Below are 17,958 nucleotides of genomic sequence, written 5' to 3' on the forward strand. Positions count from 1 at the left end.
CATGGAACCTACACTAGAAACTGCCTAGAATTTCCCTACCACAAAGCCCTCTGTTTTTTGACCTCCATGTACCTAGCTAAGAGTCTCTTAAAAGACCCTATTGTATCCACCTCCACCACCTTTGCTGGCAGTGCCTTCCACACACCCACCACTCTCTGTGTGAGAAACTTACCTCTGACATCCCCCTTGTACCTACTTCCAAGCGCCTTAAAACTATGTCCCCTCATGTTAGCCATTTCAGCCCTGGGAAAAAGCCTCTGGCTATCTACATGATCAATGCCTCTCATCATCTAATACACCCCTATCAGCTCAGGGCCAACTTCACTCAACCTATTCTCATAAGGCATGCTCTCCGATCCAGGCAACATCCTTGTAAATCTCCTCTGTACTCTCTCTATAGTATCCACATCCTTCCTGTAGTGAGGTGACCGGGACTGAACACAATACTCCAAGTGGGGTCCGACCAAGGTCTTTTATAGCCATAACATTACCTCAGGGTTCTTGAACTCAATCCCACAGTTGATGAATGCCAACCCACCATATGCCTTCTTAACAACACTGTCAACCTACATAGCAGCTGTTTGGATAATTGGGTCTACAATTGACCTGTAAATAGAAAGCAGAGCGTGATAGTGGAAGGTCACTTTCCTGATTTGAAGTCTGTAATTCGTGCTGTACCACAGGGATCAGTGCAGGAACCCTTGTTTTTTTTTGTTGCATATCAATGACTTGGATGTGAATGCAGGAGGAGAGATATCATTAGTAAGTTTGTGGATGATACAAAAGTTGGCCAGTGGTGGATAGTGAGGGAAGTCTGAAGCAAAAGCAGGATGTACATAGATCAAATGGAAAGCTGGACAGAATACAATCCCAATAAGGGTGAAGTGATGTATTTTTGGAAGTCAAATTGGAGTAGGACACACAGTAAACATTTGTAAGGAATATTAATGAACAGAACCAGCTTGGCATTCAGGTCAATAGTTCAGCGAAAGTAATTACACAGGACAATAGAGTGGTGAAGAAGGCATATGGCTTGCTTGCCTCTTTAGGTAAAGGCGTAGGATAAAAAGATCAGGACATTTTATTTATTTATTTACTGAGATAGAGCGCAGAATTGGCCCTTCCAGCTCTTTGAGCTTAGTCCCCCAATTTAGTCCTAGCCTAATCAGAGGACAGTTGAGAATGACTAATTAACCTGCCAACCAATGTGCCTTTGGACTGCAGAAAGAAGCCAGAGCACCCAGCGGAAACCCATTCTGTCACGAGCAGAATGTGCAAGCTCCTTACAGGCTGTGGCAGAAATAATGTGGCAACTTTTCAGAACACTGGTTACATAACACGTGGAGTAAAGTGTGCAGACCTGGTCACCATACTAGAGGAGGGATGTGGTTGTGCTCGAGAGAGAGTGCAAAGGAGATTTACCAGGAAGTTGACTGGATTTAAGGACTTAGTAATGGGGAGAGACTGGATAAGCTAGGCTTGTTTTCTCTGGAGCAAAGGAAACTGCGGAGTGACCTAATTACTATATAAAGTAATGAAAGCCATGGATAGGGCAGAATTTCATTATTCTTCCCTTGGTAGGGGTATCACAAACAAGAGGGCATGTGTTTAAGGTGAGAGAGAAGAACTTGAAAGGGGATTAGAAGGGTAAACTGTTTACACAGAAGGTATTTGATGTCTGAAATACATAGCCAGAGGAGGTGGGGGTAGAGAAACACAATTAGGCAAATATAGAATGCTATGAACATAATGTGTGCAAATGGAAATCATGTAGGTGGGGGGGAAAGGTCAACACAGATGATGCACCGAATGGCCTGGATCTGAGCTGTACGGCAGAATAAACTCAAGGTGGGTCTTATATAAACTAGAGTTAGGCCTGATCAGTATGTTATCCAATAACAAACAGATAGGGAGTGTAAGTTTCTCCAAGTGTTCTTTACGAAAATCTGCACTCACATCCTATGCTCTGTATCTTGTGCTTGGTTTGTTTAGGGTGATGCCGGAGTCACTGGCCGGAAGATCATTGTGGACACATACGGGGGATGGGGAGCCCACGGCGGTGGAGCCTTCTCAGGCAAGGACTACACTAAGGTTGATCGATCTGCTGCTTATGCAGCTCGTTGGGTAGCCAAGTCCCTGGTAAAAGCTGGCCTGTGCAAACGTGTCCTGGTGCAGGTGAGGGCTTCGTTGCTTCGAGGTTTCACGTCAGACGCTTCGGGTTTCCCTGTGCTCTATAGTGACTGCCCTTTAATGGCAGAACTCTCCAGTTTTACTGAAATGGATTAAAGCTTCCATTTAACCAGTGCAATAATGCATCACCACTGTGGTAAGCATCCATGCATTAATAACAATACAGCCATTTCTAGACCAGTGCTTATTTTAGGAAAGACATTTAGGCTCGTTTGAACAACACTGCTTCACACTAACTATAAAGTGGGACAGAATTGTAGGATCCTTACAGCTCAGGAGAAGGACAAGTGGCACATTGATTCAATGTCAGCTCCAAATCAAGCAATCATACCTGGCCCATTTCTCTGCTTTCTGATTTACAGCCCAGCTTAATCGCAGTATTCCAAGCTGTGTAAATAACTCCCTGCTAATGAACTCTTTTGAGACCCAACTTAGAAGCTCTCTGCATCTGACCAGCCTCAAAGCATGTGGGTTATTCTGAATGGGACATGGGTGACATGGCCATGCTACACGATTAGCAGAAGCTCAGCGCGCAATTGGCTCATGAGGTTAAAGGAAATGCAGAAGGCAGTGTAGTAAACAGGGGCCCAGTGGGCTTCAGGTCGGGAGATGATTGTGTCCAGGTAAGCTGAGCCAGCTTCACCACATCTCACCACCCCTCGCAGTGAGTGAAATGCAGTTACAAAAGTGTGTAACACTTTCTGCTGATCAACAGAATTCTGAATCATTAAGATCCATTTATAATTCAGTATAGCTACTGAATTTAAGAAACCTAACTGAGGTGGGTCTATTAAGTGGTTTATTTTCCATGTGACGTCCACAATATGCAACAAATTTACTTGTTATCAACTTTGTGACAAACAAAAGAATATTGGCACAGTCAAATTCCAAGGTCAAGGTGAAAGGTGCCAAGAGATTTTTAAAATTGGAAACAAGGCAAACGCAATCCTCACAGCGTACAGTTCACCCAGTGAGATCAGCGGCTCGAGATCAGGGTGATGCAAGAAACAGTGCTGTTGCCTCACAGCGAAAGATTTCTATCCAACATCTGGATCTATCTTTATGGAGTTTGCATGCTCTCACTGTGACTAAAGAGGATAAAGATTATACTAGATCAAAAGAAAATCTACAGCATAAAACAGGCTGAGTCCACACCAACCATCCAACGCACATTAACACTAATCCCAAACTGATCCCATTTCATTTTGATCAATTCCTCACAGATTTTATCATTCATCCACAATGAAGGGCCATTTAACAGGACCAAAGTGTGTGTGTGTGTGTGTGTGTGTGTGCTTGTGTGTGTGCGTATGTGTATCAACACTTAGTAGCCTCTGAGTGTATGTTCCTGATCTTCCGCTGCTGTAGCCCGTCTACTTCAGAGTTTGACAGGTTGTGTGTTTATAGAGGCTCTTCTGCAGAAATAATGCATGGTTCTTATTGTTATTATTGCCTGCCTGTCAGACCGAAGCAGTCTGACCATTCTCTTCTGATCCCTCTCATAACGAGACGTTTCCACACACAGAACTGCCAATCACTAGATTTTTATTTTGTTTTTTGACATCATTTTCTGTAAACTTTAGAAACTGTTGTGCATGAAAATCCCAAGTGATCAGTCGTTTCTGAGATACTCAAACCACCCCACCTAGCACCAAAAATCATTCCGCAGCAAAGTCACTTAGATTAAATTTTCACCCCATTCTGATGTTTGGTCTGAACAACAACTGAACCACTTGACCATGTCTGTATGCTTCTATGCATTGAGTTGCTGCTATGTGATTGGTAGAATAGATATTTGCATTAACAAACAGGTGTACAGGTATACCTAATAAAGTAGACTCTGTGTGTGTGTGCATGTGCATGCGCGTGCACTCTCAGCAGTGCAACAGAGACAGATCTCTAATCATTCTAGACCTGCTTGCCTTTGGAACAATACCTTACATTGCCAAGACTGGATGGTAGTTGGTGTCAGCCCCAACAGGCTGCATAAAGAAATGGGATCATGGTGATTCACACCTTCCGATCTCAGTCCAAAGAAAGATCATCTCATTTTATTATCAATATAATTAACCATCTCTGAGATAAATGACCATACAATGGCTTATAACCTTGGTGTCAATTTACAAATGATGTCCCCGCCTGATGATACAAAAAAGAATTATGCGTCTGAACTATTTGACATGATATGTGAAGAGCCTGCTGCCTTTGTTAGGATGCATCCATATCACAGTCTGTGATCTGATGAAGACAGGTGGACCTTTTCCAAGCCCTCCCGTGGATGATGCTGCCATGGAGATATCGGGTTGGGAATGCTTGGATCTAACAAAAGTGGCGAGTCATCTAACCCAAAACTGGTTGGTGACTGACTTACACAAGGACTTCCACCAACTCAGCTACTTTTGTTTGTGTGATTGTGAGTGAATTTTATTCTGTATGTGTCGCTGTCGATGGTAACTCTATGAGCCAAAAATTAAGCGATTGTGTTCGGGTAGGTGTATTTAATTATTTCCAGCTCTGCATAAATCTAGGCATGAGTGAATGTGATTGTGGGTGGCAGTGATTTTGAGCTGGCAACCATTGCTTTATCCATAAGGTATGCATTCAACCATAGTATAACTGGGGACCCACTGAAGCCTCTTCCTGTTGTATCGCACAGGTTTCCTATGCCATTGGTGTTGCTGAACCACTCTCTATCTCCATCTTTTCCTATGGAACTTCTCAGATGGGTGACAAAGCTCTGATGGAGATCGTGATGAAGAACTTTGACCTTCGACCTGGTGTGATTGTCAGGTAAAATGAACTTGTTGCATTTTGTTGTAGGACTGCAGCAGTGGGGTATTGGCACATGCTTGTCTGAGCTTTACACACCATTCATGGTGTAAACATTGCCATCATCTGACAGGTTGTTTGCAAGGGGTAAATAGCAGAAGTGGTACATTCGCTCCCAGTCCTGTCAGTTCCTGTGCCCAGTTTAAGATGAGCATGCCAGTATACTGTGCCATCTTCCCTATCAGCTGATAAACAAGGAGTTCCAACTCCACTTCAGGATTTTCCTAGGAGTTTAAACATGAGGCTTCCCACTACCCGAAATTCAAGCAACTTTCATTCCCCCACCGTCCTATCTCCACACATTTATAACTAGCAGGCAAAACTGTTCAAAGAATGAAGCTCATTATTTTTTGCTCATTTGAGTAACCTTTGTTAGAAGTATGCAGACAAGTGACCAGAAGGTGCTTTCTCTATGGTTTGACTTTTTCTAGCATCATTTCTCTTTTGTTACCCAAAAGAGTGAAGACTAGTCAATTTCTGCAGACACTAGGACAATCCTGGGGCGATTCTAACATCATGAATAAACATAAATTGTCTGGAATGGGAAACTGTCTTTATTCCTGGCCAGAGTATTTTTAAGCAGCAATCCCTGTAAAACAAACAATCTCAATTGTTTGTCTGCAGTTCCCCAGAGCATAAAATCCAGCAAAATGTCACATATTGTTTCCAGCCTAGAACATTATAGGGCTGCTTTTAATGAAAAGAGAATGCTAATGGACAAAGAAGGGACAGATGATTAGCTTCATACAACAGAAAGAAATATCTTCATTTTCCTTTTGATCTTCTCTCAGAGGGTAGTGTCAGCTCCTGAGGATGGTGGATTTATTAGATATTTTTGAGGTAGACACAGATAAATATTTGAAAGATCAAGGAATTGTGGTAAGTGGGGAACTGGCACAGAAGAGGAGCTGAAGCCAGCATAGATCAGACGATCATATTGAATGGCTTGTGGACTGAGTGATCTAATCCTTCTCCTATTGTCATGAAGCAGAGTCCCTACCCAAAACTTCGACTGGTTATTTCCATGGATGCTGCATGATCGGCTGAGTTCCTCCATCATTTTGTGTGCGTTGCTTTGGGTTACTAGAATCTGCAGAATTTCTTGTGTTTATCCTATTGCCTTGTCTGTTTATGTACTATATCCACTTAACAGTAATATTTCTGTCAAAAATATTGGATTGGCGGTCTGTAGCTCTATATTCCAATATTTCTTAGCCTTTGTTACTTTCGACTTAACACCAAGCTTCTCCATCATGGTGTAAGGATCTGGATTTTATCTACATCAGGCTGCCATTACAGCTTATTGCTCAGCATTCAAGACAATCATACCATCAGTTCTAATCAACACACTCCAAAATCTGGGCCTCTGTACCTCCCTCTGCAACTGAATTCTTGATTTCCTCACCCGAAGACCACAGTCAGTGTGGATTGGAAATAACATCTCCTCTTCGCTGACAATCAGCACTACAGGATGCCATTCAGTACACTGTGTAAATTTGCCAATGACACAATTATTGCTGGCAGAATGTTAGATGGTAATGAGGAGGTGTACAGGAACAAGATTGATCAGCTGGTTGAGTGGTGTTGAAACAACAACTTTGCACTCAACGTCAGTAAAACCAAGGAATTGATTGTGAATTTCAGGAGTGGAAGTCAAGGAAACACACACCAGTCCTCATCAAGGGATCAGCAGTGGAACAGGTCAGCAGTTTCAAGCTCCTGGGTATCAACATCTCTGAAGATTTACCTTGGGCCCAACATATTGATGAACTTACAAAAAAGGAACAACAACGGCTATAGTTCGTTAGAAGCTTGAGGAAACTTGGTATGTCACCAAAGATCCACAAACCTCCATGGAGGTACCATGGAGAACATTCTAACCGGTTGCATCACCATCCGGTATGCTGGGGCCATGGCTGGCAGAATGTTACTGGCGTGGTGGGAAAAAATTTCAGAAAGTTGTAAACGCAGCCACCTCCATCAAGGACACTGGCCTCTCCAGCATCAAAAACACTTTCAAAAGGAAAAGCCTCAAAAAGCAGCACCATTGTGGTCCATTGTGGACCCCATCACCCAGGACATGTCCTCTTTTCATTGCTACCATCAAGGAGGAGGTACGGGGGGGGGGGGGGGGGAACGTCACGTGATGACGTGGGATGGAGATGTGGAAGTCCAGCTGTCCCGTAAAAAATCAGTGAATTAATGTTTAAGTGAAGAAAAGTTAGTAAATACTTTCTAAAAGTTACTTATAAACTACTCAGGATTGTTCCAAAATATGTCTCATAAGCAGAAGCAGAAGAAAACTACTACCTTGAAGACAACACAAGTCGGAAAAGAATCAAGGCCTGCCGCCATGAAAGAGCCGCGGGCTCAAGTGCATTTTACCTCCGGCAATACAGAACAGGAAGTTGCGGCAACATCAATCGTCTCCAAAGAAAAAGAGCAACAAGAATTGCGCATGCGTGAAGGAAGGAGCATGCGCAAACACAAGCAACCTGAACTACAAATCCCAGCTACAATCGGAACTGGAAGTGAAAGTGAATCTGAGGTAGATTCAGATTCTTTGGATAAATCAGATGAAGATGGTAAAAGTTTTTCTGGAGATGTAGGAAAAACTTTGGTGCAAATAATGCATGAATTAAAAGCATTAAAAGTAATCAAAAAGATATTAAAAATATGAAGATTATGGTTGACAAAATGATGAAAAAACAGGATAAAATGGATAAGAAAATTAAAGACTTGGAAGAAACAATGGGAGACTTCGTTGAAAGAATGAATAAAATGGAAGACAATATTTCTGCCCAGACATCAGAAAGAAAACAGTTGTTGGAAAAAGTGGATGTGCTTGAAAATTTTAGCAGACGAAATAATATTAAGATTGTTGGACTTAAAGAAGGTATAGAGGGAGAGGATCCAATAATTTTTTTTCAAAAATGGATTTCGGAAAATTTGGAAATGGAAGAAGGAACTCAGTTAATTGAAATGAAAAGGGTTCACGGAGCCTTAAGACCAAGACCTCAAGTTGATCAAAACCCAAGATCAATCTTGATAAAATGCTTAAGATATCAAGATAAAGAAAAGATCCTGAAGGCGGCTGCCCAACATGCCAGAAAGAGAAACGGGCCATTGATGATAGAAGGGAAAACAGTTCTTTTCTATCCTGATATAAGTTATGACCTTTTGAAGAGAAAGAAGGAATTTAACCCAGCGGAAAAAGTTTTATGGGAAAAGGGTTATAAATTTATAATGCATCACCCGGCAACTCTGATAATTTTTTTGAATGACAGAAAAAGATTTTTTACTGATTATCGGGATGCGGAAGAGTTTGTACAAGAACTCCCAAATATTCACTAACCACAGCCAAAGATTTAAAAGTGAAACGGATTAAAGAAGAAGACAGGAAACAGTGAATGGAATTGATGGACATTTAAGGACAGAAGAATATTTAAATATATTCTTAATTATATGAAACAGGGGGAGAAAGGTAAAATTTGAGCAATATTAATTGAGAGTAGTGATATTTTTTGTCTTCACATAAATATACTTTTTTATGTTACGAGGGAGCTGGGGGAACTTCGGATTGATTGCTACGGGAATCACGTGTGTAATCATGGCGATTGCCATGACCCGTACAATGGAGGGGGGTAATGTTGTGTTTTTTTTATCCATAACATTAGTAGGGGGGTATTTTGTTACTTTTTTCTTTATAATCTATTTTTCTTCTATCTTTCTTTCTTTGCCTGGATGATCAGGGGGGGGGGGAAGACACAAAGCAACATGGAGAATTTTAAAAAGATTCCCCAAGGTACTAAGAAAGTTAAAAGATTAGGTATTATTATAGATTGAAGTAACCCTATTAAAAATAATGACTAATTTACTGAATTTTTAATGTTTTAATGTTAATGGGCTTAATGGACCGGTGAAAAGCAAAAGAATTTTAACATACATTAAGAAAATGAAAATAGATATAGATTTTTTTACAAGAAACACATTTAACAGAGATAGAATATCAGAAATTAAAGAGAGATTGGGTCAGAAATGTTATTGCAGCTTCATTTAATTCAAAGGCGAGAGGAGTTGCAATTTTGGTTAATAAAACTTAACCAATTAAAATACAAAATGTATTAATTGATTCAGCGGGGAGATATGTAATTATACATTGTCAACTTTTTTCAGAACTATGGACTCTTATGAATATTTATGCACCAAATGAAATTGATGTAAAATTTATACAAGAGGCCTTTTTGAATTTGACTGACGCACATGACAAAATATTAATAGGTGGAGATTTTAACTTTTGTCCAGACCCAGCTTTAGATAGATCAACAAAGGTTGATACAAAATCAAAAGTAGCAAAATTAACTTTATCATTGATGAAAGATTTAAATTTGATTGATATATAGAGAAGAATTAATCCAAAAGAAAGAGATTATTCATTTTATTCAAATAGACACAAAACTTATTCAAGGATAGATTTTTTCCTATTATCAATGAATATTCAAGACAGAATGAAAAATATAGAATATAAAGCAAGAATATTGTCAGATCATTCCCCCTTGATAATGACAATGATAATGATGGATAAAGAGGAATTGATTTACAGATGGAGATTTAATTCAATATTATTAAAATGTCATTTTTGTGATTTTATGAAAAAGCAGATCCAGTTTGTTTTAGATACAAATTCACATTCAGTTGATGATAAATTTATATTGTGGGAAGCAATGAAGGCATATTTGAGAGGCCAGATAATAAGTTACAGTTCTAAAATTAAGAAGGAATATATGGTAGAAATAGATCAATTGGAAAAAGAGATTACAAAATTAGAAAAAGAATCTCAAAGATATATGACAGAAGAAAAACAAAGACAACTTGTTAACAAGAAGTTACAATATAATACGCTTCAGACATATCGAACTAAACAGAGATATTACGAACTAGGTGAAAGATCACACAAGATTCTTGCTTGGCAGTTAAAAACAGACCAGATTTCCAAAACGATAAATGCAATCAGAACAAGTGTAAATAAAATTACTTATAAACCTTTAGAAATTAATGAAACTTTTAAGAATTTTTATTCTGAGCTATATCAATCAGAATCACAAAATGATAATGTCGAGATAGAAAGGTTTTTATCACAAATAACTCTCCCAAAATTGAATTCGGAAGAACAGAAGGGATTAGATGTGCCTTTTACATTAAAAGAGGTTGAAGAAGCTCTAGGATCACTTTAGAGTAATAAATCTCCAGGAGAAGATGTTTTTCCACCCAAATTTTACAAAAAGTTTAAAGATTTACTAATTCCTCCTTTTATGGAGTTAATGCACCATGTGGAAAGAACGCATAAACTTCCAGAATCTTTTTCAACAGTTATTTTAATAGTATTGCCAAGAAAAGATAGAGATCTTTTAAAGCCAACATCATATAGACCTATTTCTTTGTTAAATACCAATTATAAAATAATAGCAAAAATTTTATCTAGTAGATTATCTAAATACTTAACAAAATTAATACATATTGATCAAACAGGGTTTATCAAAAATAGACAATTGGCAGATGATGTAACCTGGTTACTTAGCATAATTCATTTGGCACAAAAGAGGAAGGAAATGATTGTGGCAGTTGCTTTAGATGCAGAAAAAGCATTTGATAGATTGGAATGGGATTTTTTATTTAAGGTATTAGAAAAATATGGATTAGGAGTATCCTTTATAAAATGGATTAAAACCTTAAATACTAGTCCCAAAGCTAAAGTAGTGACGAATGGTCAAATTTCAACATAATTTCAGTTAACAAGCTCAACTAGACAAGGTTGTCCATTACAACCTGCTTTATTTGTGTTGGCAATAGGACCATTAGCTGAATTAATTAGAACTGACCCAGATATTAAGGGTTTCAGAGTTAACCAGGAGGAATACAAGATTAACTTATTTGCTGACGATGTTCTGCTTTATTTAACAAACCCATTGTATTCGCTACGTAAATTATCTTCCAGATTAGAAGAATATGGGAAAACATCAGGCTACAAAATAAATTGGGATAAAAGTGAAATTCTACCTCTTACTAAAGGAGATTATAGTCAATGTCAATTAATAACTCAATTTAGATGGCTGATAAATGGTATAAAATATTTAGGTATAAGAGTTGATAATGATATAAAGAATTTATATAAAAAATTATTTACCATTATTGAAAAAAATTCAAGAGGATCTTGATAAATGGATGATGTTACCAATAACATTAGTAGGCAGAGTAAATGCTGTAAAAATTAATATATTCCCTAGATTACAATATTTATTCCAAACACTACCAATACAACTACCCCAGAAGTTTTTTCAAGAGTTAAATAAAAGTGTGAGGAAGTTCCTTTGGAAAGGTAAGATGTCAAGAATATCGTTGGAAAAATTGACATGGAAATTTGATCTAGGAGGGTTACAACTTCCAAACTTTAAGAATTCTTATAAGGCAAATCAACTTAGATTTATTGCATCTTTTTTTGATGAAGATAAGCCGGCATGGATTAGAATAGAACTAGATAAAATAGGAGAAAATATACCAGAAGATTTTACATATAAGGTGGAATCTAAATGGATACGGGAAAAGAAAGGATCTCCTGTATTAAAACATTTGATTGGTTTATGGAATAAGATAAATGTTGATGATGAGATAAGGAAATCTTTATTAGCAAAGAGACCTTTAATTCAAAATAAACTTATTCCTTTTACAATGGTTAACCAACTTTTATACAACTGGTTCAAAAAGGGATTAGATATATAGGAGACTGTTTTGAAGGAGGTATATTAATGTCATTTAATCAATTAAAGAATAAATACAAAATATCAAACAACACTATTTTTTGTTATTTCCAATTAAGGGCTTATTTAAGAGATAAACTGGGTCAAACAATGTTATTGCCGAAACCTAATGAAATAGAAACTTTAATTCAAAAAGGAAAAATTTAAAAATTTATTTCTTGTATGTATAGTTTGATTCAAAAACAGGCAATTAAACAAGGAATTCATAAGTCAAGACAAAAATGGGAAACTGACTTGAATATTAAAATTGAAGAAACAAGTTGGTCAAGACTATGTCTTGACAGTATGACAAATACAATAAATGTTCGGTTAAGATTAGTGCAATATAATTTTTTACATCAATAATATATTACACCACAAAAATAAATTAATTAAACCCAAATTTATCTGATCAATGGTTCCAATGTAATCAAGAAATTGGTACTTTTTTACATTCTACTTGGTCTTGTTTTAAAATTCAACCTTTTTGGACAAATTATTATTGGAATACAACTTCCACATAACCCAATATTATTTATTACTAGGCGATATTGACGGGATAAAACCAAAACCCAAATTGAACAAATATCAGAAAGAATTCATAAAAATTACATTGGCAGTAGCCAAAAAGGCTATTGCAGTTACTTGGAAATCAGATTCATACTTAAGTATAGATCGTTGAAAGAACAAAATCTTCAGCTGTTTTCCACTTGAAAAAATTACTTATAATTTAAGAGATAAATATGAAACATTTCTGAAAATTTGGCACCCTTATTTACAAAAGATAGGATTAAATATATAGGTGCTCTGAAGATAAAATTACTGGTTATTTGGGGAAAGAAATAAATATATATACTAAAGCTATTATAAACTCCATGGAGCATGTGGGGATCTTCCGATATCCAGGCCTTCTTTCTTTCTTTCTTTCTTTTTTTCTTCCCTTTTTTTTCTTTCTATAGGGCTACGTTAGGGGGGAGGGGTTAAGGGGAGGGGGAAGGGTTGATAATTTTTTTTTCTTTCCTTCTGTAATCATTTGAAAACTCAATAAAAAAAATCTTTAAAAGGAGGAGGTACAGGAGCCTGAAAACACACTCTTTGTTTCAGGAAAGGCTTCTTCCCCTCCACCATCAGATTTCTGAATGGACAATGAACTCGTGAACACTACCTCACTATTTTTCTCTCTTTCCTTGCTCTCTTTTTGCACTATTTATTTAATTTAATTTTTACATATGCTTATCATTTATCATTTTTATTACTATGTATTGCAATATACTGCTGCTGAAAAACAACATATTTCACGACATAGGCCTGTGATACCAAGCTTGATTCTGCTTCTGATTATTGCTGTATTTGTTGCTTCAGACAACTTCAGTTTCCTTCCAGCCATCAACATTGCAGATGTGGTGTTTTTGTCTCTGGGGCCTCCCATTGCAGTAAGGGGAAGAATAATACTGGAGGGATCACAGAGAAATCCATATGTGCAGGGTAACATACAGAATAACACAGAGAGCTCCAAAGGTACAGAGTAATGTGCAAAGCAATACAGGAAACATGAACAGCTCTAGTTATGAAGAGAAACATGCAGAAGAACATGGGGTCAGACAGAGATCCTCAAATGTACGGAATAGCATGCAGAGTAATACAATGGTAACTCAGAGAGCACTTAATGTGTAAGTAACATGCATGGTGGGAGGGGTGAAAGACAGACTAACATGTAGAGAAACTCCAGAACACAACGAGCTCTAAATTTGCTCTTGGCTTATTATTTGACTTCACAAAACAATACCCAAATGAATAAGTACATCATGCTGTGATGTTGCATAATTACATGTATGACAATGCGGTTCTCAAAAAAAAACTTCAAACTAATTACCAGGGGTTAGAAGACTGAGATGTCAAGAGCGACCATAAGAAATCATCTGATAAGATAGAAACCAGGAAAGAATTGTTTCATTAAGAATATGGTTTCAATCCGCAGCATGAAAAAGACAAGGTTATTGCTTACAGTTATGCCTTTCTCCCTGTTCAACCTGTCTACCTTGTAACAGTAAAAAAAAATGTTTCCTCTTCTAGGGACCTAAACTTGAAGCAACCAATCTACCAAAAAACTGCCTGCTATGGACATTTTGGCAGGAATGAATTCCCCTGGGAAGAGGCCAAGAAGCTGATCTACTAACCGCACCAGCCTACTGATGCTTACACCAACCAACGAATACACGAGGGCTCCTTGCCCTGGGATTCCCTTTCAAATTGTCCATTACCAGTACTTACATGAGCTAGATCCAGATTCTTAACTACAGATGGGACCAACCACAGAAACATATTACAGTAATAGGAAGTTGTAACCAGCTTCACTGTGAAAAGTGTTGCTTCTCCTTCCCTGGGAGCCTCCATCCAAAGTCTGACACTTGATTCATGTCTCAGCAGTGGAGATAAAATATTTTCATTTAAAGGAATTACATCTTCTACTGTGATGGAGGAAGTTCTCAGCTGAATGACAAGATTTGTTTGTGTCTTTTTGTTCCCAAATCATGCTTACTGTCTTGTTAACAAAGACCACTGCAAACTGGGCCACAAATGAGCAAAATGTAGGGTATTAATTATCTGCTTAGATTGCCTGAAGCATTGTGAAGAGCATTTCAATCAGTCTGTCTTCTCTGTTCTGTTCTCCTGCCTCTTCTATTTCAAAGGGGATAATCTGCATTCTACATGACATGGGTGCACACTTAAAAATAAGTCAATGATGCAAGGGTGTACCTGCTTCACCTAATGCAAGTAAAAGTAATTTTATTTCAACAAAATATCTGATATGAAGCCTAAAAATGAATGGTTCAAAGTCCCTGAGGCAGTTGTTCAGTGATCTGGTGCTAGTCTTATCTCCAAATCATTCCAGTGATTTCAACACAAAAATATAAATGCCTCTGCATAATGGAGGAAGTCTCATACAGCCAGAGGCAAGGGCTACATGGTTACAGGTACTTCTTTCCAATGGGATGCTGATATGAAGTTGTGTCTGCTCACAGGTGAATTCCAAAGGCACATTGGCCCTTGGCCAGTACTTATTCCTCGATCAAACCCTACGTAATTTATCTGGTCTTAAACACTTTGTCATATATGGGAGCTTGCTGTGCTATGGATTCTTTGCAATACCATGATAACTACATTTCAAAAATATTTATTTGACCTTAAAGCAATTTTGGACATTCTATGGATATGATAGGTGCTATATAAATGCAACTTCTTTCATGGTAGACCTAGTATACACCAAACAAAATCTGAATCTTATAATTCTTTACCTCCTGTTGTTTTCTTCAATCTTTCTTTGAGTCATAATCATAGAAAGGTACAGCACCGGAACAGGCCCTCTGTCCCATCCAGTCCATGCCAAACCATTTAAACTGCCTACTCCCATCAATCTGCATTGGGACCATAGGTTTCCATACCCCTGCCATCCGTGTACTTCTTTTAAATGTCGAAATTGAGCTTTCATCCACCACGTGCTGCCACACTCTCACAACCCTTCATGTTCCTCTTTCACCCTTAACCTATGACCTCTATTTGTAGTCCTATCAAACCTCAGTGGAAAAGACTGCTTGCATTTATCCAATCTGAACCTCTTATAATTTTGCATACCACTATCAAATCCTCATATCAATCTTCTACATTCTAAGGGTAAAGTCCTAACCTGTTCAATCTTTCCTCATAACTCAGGTCCTTCATACCCAACAACATCCTTGTAAGTTTTCTCTGTACTCTTTCAATCTTACTTACATCTTTCCTGTGGATGGGTGACTAGAACTGCACACATTACTCCAAATTAGGCCAAATTAGGTCTTATACAACTGCAACATAACATCCCATCCTCTGAACTCAATACTTTGATTGACGAAGGCTAATATGCCAAAAGCTTTCACCTTATCTATCTACTTTTAATATGGACCTTTGTTCTACCACACTCCTCAATGTCTGACCATTCACTGTGTAAGACCTATCCTGGTTGGTATGACCGAAGTTTAACACCTTGCACTTGTCTGCATTAAATTCCATCTATGTTTTTCCAGCTGGTCCAGATCCCGCTGCAAGTCTTGATAGATAGTCTTCCTTGCATCCCCAATCTTAATGCCATCTGTAAATTTGGTGATCCAATTAACCACGCTAACATCCAGATCATTGATAGAGATGACAAACAGCAACTGACCCAGCACTGATCCCTATGGCACTCCACTAATCACAAGCCGCCAGTCAGAGAGGCAACTATCTATTACCACTCTCTGGCTTCTCACACAAGGCCAATGTCTAATCCAATTTGCTACTTCATCTTGAATGCTGAGCGATTGAACTTTCTTGACCAACCTCCCACCTGGGACCTTGTCAAATGCTTTGCTAAAGTCCAAGAAGACAACATCTTCATCCACAACATTGCCTTCATCCACTTTCTGGTAACATCTTTGAAAAACTCTACAAGATTGGTTAGAGATGACCTATCACACATGAAGCCATACTGACTACCCTTAATCAGTCCATGTCTATCCAAATACTTATAAATCCAGTTCCTTAGAATATCTTCCAATAACTTCCCCACTACTGATTTCAGGCTCACCAGTCTATAAATTCCTGTTTTATTTTCAAAGCCTTTCTTGAACAGCAGAACAACTTTGGCTACCTTTCAATAGTCTGGCACCTCACCTGTCACCAAGGATGGTTTTAATTTCTCTGCCAGGGCCCAGGCAATTTCTGCACTTCCCTTCCATATGGTCTGAGGGGACACTTTAACAGGACCAGGGGATTTATCCACCCTAATTTTCCTCAGGACAGCAAACACCTCCTCCTCTGTAATCTGTCCAGGATCCATGATGTTGATGCCACTTTTCCTAATTTCTACAGATTCCCCTGTGTGCATCTCCTGAGTTAATACCGATGCAAAACATTCATTTAAGATCTCCCCCCATCTCTAGTGGCTCCACTATGCACTTTTTTTTTCTTAACCAGGGCGTCAACACCTCTTAAAAACCAAGGTTCTATGTATCTAATATCTTTACCTGTTATTCTAATAGGCATATACAAGCTTTGTACTCTCCAAATTTCACATTTGAAGTCCTCCCTTTTACCAAGTTCACCTTTGCCAGAAAACAGCCTGTCCCAATCCACCTTGCCAGACCCTTTCTGATACCATCAAAATAGGCCTTTCTCTAATTTAGAATCTTAACCCAAGGACTAGACCCAGTTTTTGCATATTTACTTTTAAACTAATGACACTGTGATCACTAGATGCAAAGTGTTCCCCTACACAAACTCCTGTCAGCTGCCCGGTCTCATATTCTAATTGCATACTGATTAAGGAAACTTTCTTGAACACATTAGATGAACTCTAACCTGTCTAGTCACTTTACAGTATGGGAGTCCCAATCAATATGTGGAAAGTTAAATCACCTCCTATAACAAACTTACGTTTCTTGCAACAATCTGTGATGTCTCTGCAAATGTGTTCCTTTAAATCCCTTTGACTAGTGGGTGGTCCTGTAACATAGCCCATCAACATGGTCATAGCTTTCTTATTACTCTTTTGCACCCATAGTACCTCACTGGGCAAGTTCTATAGTCTGTTCTGACTGAGCACAGCTAGTAATGCCACCCCTCCTCCTTTAATCCCTCTTGCCCATTCATGTATAAAACAACAGAACCCCAGAATATTGAGCTGCCATTCCTGCCCCTCCTGCAACCAAGACTCATAATCATAATTCTAGGAGTCGATCCATGCATTGAGATCACCGGCCTTTGGTGCTCCTTTTCTTCATATTTCTTGTTGTTGCTGAGTCACCATCAATTCACAGATAGCAACATATGAGTAGTGTAGTTGTCAATAGGGTTTTTGTGGCAAGTTACAGAAGCAGATCTCCAGGCCTTTCTTCCATGCAGATACTGCTGCTGCCAGGTTGGGGCCTGGCCAGATTCGAACTCAGGACCACCTGCCTTGCGGTCAAGTGCTGATGTCACTACACCACTGGCTGGCCCAAATTGATATTTTGTCCTCTCAATATAATTACTCTCCTTTAACATCAGTCCTTGTTTCCCCTGTTTCCATTCAGGAGGACTTGTTCCTCACTTTCATTGTCTCCAGCATGATTTACTTTTTTATTATTTGTCA

At 38.4% G+C, this 17,958-nt stretch overlaps 1 protein-coding gene across 1 annotated transcript in view; it reads left to right on the top strand.

Annotated features, from left to right (window-relative positions):
- The window catches only part of LOC132379222 (S-adenosylmethionine synthase-like), a 35,636-nt gene extending 21,158 nt beyond the window's left edge, over positions 1-14,478 (top strand). Inside the window, exons 7-9 of the mRNA XM_059946929.1 lie at positions 1,993-2,175; positions 4,847-4,980; positions 13,887-14,478. Of these exons, the coding sequence (XP_059802912.1) occupies positions 1,993-2,175; positions 4,847-4,980; positions 13,887-13,989 (420 nt within the window). The 3' untranslated portion in view covers positions 13,990-14,478. The remainder of the gene's footprint in view (positions 1-1,992; positions 2,176-4,846; positions 4,981-13,886) is intronic.
- The last annotated feature ends 3,480 nt before the right edge of the window (positions 14,479-17,958 follow it).

Source organism: Hypanus sabinus, chromosome 21 (assembly GCF_030144855.1).
Source record: "Hypanus sabinus isolate sHypSab1 chromosome 21, sHypSab1.hap1, whole genome shotgun sequence".
In the NCBI taxonomy this organism is placed as follows: domain Eukaryota; kingdom Metazoa; phylum Chordata; class Chondrichthyes; order Myliobatiformes; family Dasyatidae; genus Hypanus; species Hypanus sabinus.